The sequence below is a fragment of the Penaeus monodon genome, chromosome 7, assembly GCF_015228065.2.
Source record: "Penaeus monodon isolate SGIC_2016 chromosome 7, NSTDA_Pmon_1, whole genome shotgun sequence".
In the NCBI taxonomy this organism is placed as follows: domain Eukaryota; kingdom Metazoa; phylum Arthropoda; class Malacostraca; order Decapoda; family Penaeidae; genus Penaeus; species Penaeus monodon.
Genome location: NC_051392.1, coordinates 27,810,335 through 27,815,264, shown reverse-complemented (window position 1 = coordinate 27,815,264; position 4,930 = coordinate 27,810,335). Strand labels below are relative to the sequence as shown.

Here is a 4,930-nt window from a genome sequence, read left to right as displayed (position 1 = left end):
GGACGGCAGATAGTTGTATTCTGTCATGCTGTACTTGCAAGGGTTAGCTTTATGTTCTTTTGAGGCTTTGCATGCTCTGTCGGACTAATCCTGCTCCTTTTACATCTGCATGCTCTTGAATAGTAATTGCAGTAGCTCTTAATTGTTATAAATTTTCGTATATAATAGTCATACAGTAAACACATTATTAGATGAAGTATTTATGTGTATTCAATAGATGCTTTGGGTCTTCATAGCGAATTTATATATGCCATTTTGTCATTGCATGTTGAACATTGAGAGATGGCGCTGAGGCCTTGCACCAGTAGGAGACTTTCGGTGTGCTGGGGACACTTGCATGCTTTTCACTCCACATCTTCAGTGGCTGACAGGTTGGTCCTTCCTTGGCAGACCCGAGGAAACCCCCTATGACCCCTTCTCGGCAGCAGAACTGCAGATGCAAGCGCTGATGGGGCCCGCCACCTCGTCCCCGTCCCCCTCCAAGAAGAGCTCTGGCCTCGGGGCGATGGGGCTCGGGATGGGGGTGTCCCTGGCGGACTCCGTCAGGACGGAGGGCACTGGGAGGGAGTCGCCTGACTTTGAGTTCAGCCTCGGTCTCTTCGAGGACGAGAAGGAGGGTCGCCTTTCTAGGGAGAAATCTCCGGAACATGGGTTGTTGAGTTCAAGTGTAGGAAATGGGTATTCGTCCGTGAGCAATGGGTTGTCTGGGCGAGATTATTTACCCAAAGGGATTGGTTCACCCTCTCCGAGGAGGGCTAATGAGGGCAGATGGTCTTGGGAGAATTCAAGTAACGCGTCTCCAGAGCGAACATCGCTTGGGCTTACATCTTCATTGTTCAGGAAACCATCGTGGTCATCATCACCCAGGGAAACCTTAGCTGACACCCCGACACGTGAATCACCTTCATGGTCTTCACTCATGCAGAAGTCTGCCACGAAAGACGGTCACAATTGGTCATCATCCACACGGGAATCGCCCTCCCGAGACACACGCAGTTGGTCCTCGCCTGCTAGGGATAGTAACCATCAGGATAGTCAGTCGTATGGTAGTCACAGATGGTCATCGCCTTCTCGTAGCAGTCCTTCGAGAGATGACGCAAATCTGGATAGTAAGTCACTTAATAATCATAGATTGTCTTCGCCATCTCGCAGTAGCCCATTAAGGGAAAATAGTAATCAAGACAATCATTCAAATAGTCATAGATGGTCGTCTCTCAGTCCGGCAAGGGACACTTTGGATCAAGACACACAGTCCCTTGGTAGTAATAGGTGGTCGTCCCCTTCCCGAAGTAGCCCCACAAGGACGACCAGTGCGTTAGACTCCAGCCAGAGGGCGTCAACTGCACGTGATGTAGAGGGCTCATCTTCCCATGGTAGTTATAATCGGTCTCCATCTCGGGACAGCAATAATACAACATCGTTATCCACGCTTGATGTAGACAGATGGTCCTCCCCAACCCGAGACACCCCCACCCCCGCCACCCACTCATCCCCCAGGACAACGGTCAAGAGGTATGTTTTCCGTCTTATGGGTATCAGTCCTTCACTTAATGTGGGTACCACATAAAACAGGTACTGTAGTTATTTTTTTATACTCCTATGCACAGAATGCTGCTTTATAGTCACATGTCTTTGTCCATTAGTTATTCTGTATATATTCGGCTATATTTGAAATATAGTTACTTGCCTTTTAGGGTAGAGGAAAATTAGCTCAACATTAATTTTTATCTCTTAACCTTTACCTGTAGTACAAGACAAAATTACAGACCCCGATTGGTCCTCTTGAATACACATTAAGATCGATAATACTGCATACAGACGCTACAAAAAAGGCCAGTATGTCTTATTGTTGATCTCATGACAGATGGAGAGACACAGGGAACAGCGAAACGTCTTCGGGCTGGAGTGCGGATGCCTCCAGCGGCCTGGGGACCCACAGCAGCACATACAATCGGTACTTGAGCGGCTCCTCCACGAGCTCGTCGGCCAATCCAAGGGGGCTCTTATCATCAATGGATTCGGCTGGGCTCTCTGGCCGAGCCTCTTATAGTGACAGCATAAGCAAGTCTTCAGGTTTTGAGACTTATAGAGCAAATAGTACTTCCAATGACTGCAGTCCAGACCCTGATAAGAAATCATTTGATAGGTATGTATTACAGAAAAGCGTTGCGGATTTGATTAGCATTTAGATGTTAGATATATGAAACGGAGATTTTTACCTATATATTGAATTATTGTATTGTATTGTTAATGTTACCTTTCTTTTCAAAGATGGAATCGAGTTTTTGTACCTTCATAATCTTTAGTTTTTATTTGAACGTCTATGTACACATAAAATGTCTACCAAATAAGTCCAAATGTAATATAGAATTAACCTTGAAGTAACGAAATTATTTTACCGCCTCAATAGAGCATTATAAACTGCCTCTCTCTTCAGTCATCGTACAACACCCACTAAACCTTATAAACTGCCTCTCTCTTCAGTCATCGTACAACACCCACTAAACCTGTGATGTCTTTTCCAGCGAGAACGATGCCCAGATGCGGGTGTCGAGTGGGTCTTCGTCGGATTCCTCCTTGCCGCCGCTGTCGTCCCCGTCCAGCTCCGCGTCCCCGGCTGGCATGGGCAAGGCAGACAGTGCGTCGTCGTCCATGGGAATGCCAAGGTTCTGCCACGAGTGCGGCCACAAGTATCCGGTCCTCATGGCGAAGTTCTGCTGCCAGTGCGGATCTAGGCGAATTAGTGGGGACAAGTAACAGGGATTGAGACATCAACATATACATCAAATATCATGATGTTCATTCGTCATTCATAACTTCCATTTGTCATATTCCATGCAGTTTACATGTTGTCATACACGAAAACAGCATTTTCCCATCCATTGTGTTATTTCAGCTCAAAGTGCAGGTAATATAATATCAAAATGAGTTTGGTTGCTGCAAACAGTTATTGTAACCTAAAAGTCTACTTGCAATCGCGATATACAAGTGGTTTTACACTGTCATTCTCTAAGTACTTTGCTTTGCTAAGTTATTTCCATTAAATGCCCAAATTAGATCATTCATCTTCATTTCATAAGAAATATTCATGACATATGGTTGTCTGTGTGGGATCTATCACTTTCGTCATAAAGGAAAATGTATGAATATAAGTATCTGAACTTTTAATTTTTCCATTACTAATACGTTTTTGTATAAAAAGCAGGTGACATTAAGTTCTTTTTTGGCCTAACATTTATCATCAATAACCATGTATAAGATAAGTAAACTTCGAAATAAATAAAACTTGATTTTGATACGTTCATGCCATTATGCTTTAAGAAAAGCTTTTGGTAGTTCTAAGAAGCTAGCTTCTGCTGCACTGCCGTCTGTAGTTCAGGTCATATTGGTTAAGAAAAATATTGAAGGAATTATTGCAGACTAAAACCTCTGGCTTGTCTGTAGTCAGTAGAGCTAAGACACTCAATTATAATAACACTGTTATTATATAATATGTATGGTAAACCAGATCCCTCTATTTGTTTATGCAGTAATATATATATAATTGCAGGTCGTGCACACACACACACACACACACACACACACACACACACACACACACACACACACACACACACACACACACACACACACACACACACACACACACACACACACACACACACACACACACACACACACACACACACACACACACACACAGGTATCTATATAAAAGGTTATGAAATATTTCTTAGATTTTTTTTGTCATGAATTCCATGACAACAGCATTAACTGAAATATTTTTCATTAATTTATCATACAAAATCTCAAAAGCTCTATCCTGCTGACAAGAGGAGGGTTTCTCTGCAGAAATGACAGCCTTTGTTATTATTATCAGCACGGTAATCGGAAGATTGTGCAAGTACATTTTGAAATGATTGTTTTAGTAAATATCCGTGGATATTCGGATACGTTGAGATTTACGTCTTAAAATGTCAGTGATGGTCGTTGCATATTTTCTATTAGTATCTTAATTTTGCAGTGCTTTTTTGATAAAAGAAATCATGAAACAACCACCTGAGTCAAATAATCCATTATGGTGCTTTTATCTCTTCTGTTTTTCGCGTAAACTATTTGTTCATTTGCTGCATATGGCAGATGAACATTTATATTTTAACCCAAAGATAACAGTATCACTGAGTTCTACTTTCTTTTTTCTCATGATGAGATGCAGATAACTGTATCATATTGTACAGAATTTTATATCTTTGATCTGTCTAGCCAGCTCACATAATATGCATATATTACATACTGGCTTGTAGTTCTTCCAGATGTATTGCAGGCTGTAGTACTGGGCAGTATTCGTGCCTCTGCTAATAAAACGTTTTTACGTAGAACTAAATGTTGTTTGAATGACCACTACATGCAAGACATACCTTTATTTTTCACTCAGAAATACAAGAACCCCCAGTTAAGAAAGTTAAAAGTTTTCATCAGCAGTCTTTAACTCGAATCTGAAAGTCTTTAATAAGAACCTTTCGAAATAATTGCCTTTGTTAGACATTTTACTGCTGAGTCGATCTGTCCTTGGAAATGTGCTGTGGATGACTTTGGGAAGAGACATGCATTCTTAATTCAGAAAAAATAAGAACTATGTGAAATTTTGAAATAGAAAAGCTATCAATTAATTCTTAGCAATTTTCAAGTTAGGGTAACGTAAAATGATGCATTGTCATTATTATCATTACTGCTATTGGTATTACATCTATAGTCATTATTGCCGCTATTATTATTGCTATTATTATAATTTTTATTGTTGTCATTATTAATATTGTTATTATTATTATCACTGTTATCTTTATTATTATTATTATTATTATTATTATTATTATTATTATTATTATTACTATTATTATTGTTGTTATCATTATTATTATTATTATTATTA

At 40.4% G+C, this 4,930-nt stretch overlaps 1 protein-coding gene across 6 annotated transcripts in view; it reads left to right on the top strand.

Annotated features, from left to right (window-relative positions):
• LOC119575188 (hornerin-like) overlaps window positions 1–4,384 on the top strand; it is an 82,392-nt gene extending 78,008 nt beyond the window's left edge. For 5 of the 6 annotated variants that reach the window (XM_037922677.1, XM_037922679.1, XM_037922674.1 and 2 more), the window contains 3 exons: window positions 391–1,512; window positions 1,865–2,146; window positions 2,526–4,384. In XM_037922677.1, coding sequence (XP_037778605.1) covers window positions 391–1,512; window positions 1,865–2,146; window positions 2,526–2,757 — 1,636 coding nt within the window. In that variant the 3' untranslated portion in view covers window positions 2,758–4,384. The remainder of the gene's footprint in view (window positions 1–390; window positions 1,513–1,864; window positions 2,147–2,525) is intronic. The other variant, XM_037922680.1, reaches the window with a different exon arrangement.
• Window positions 4,385–4,930: the final 546 nt, after the last annotated feature.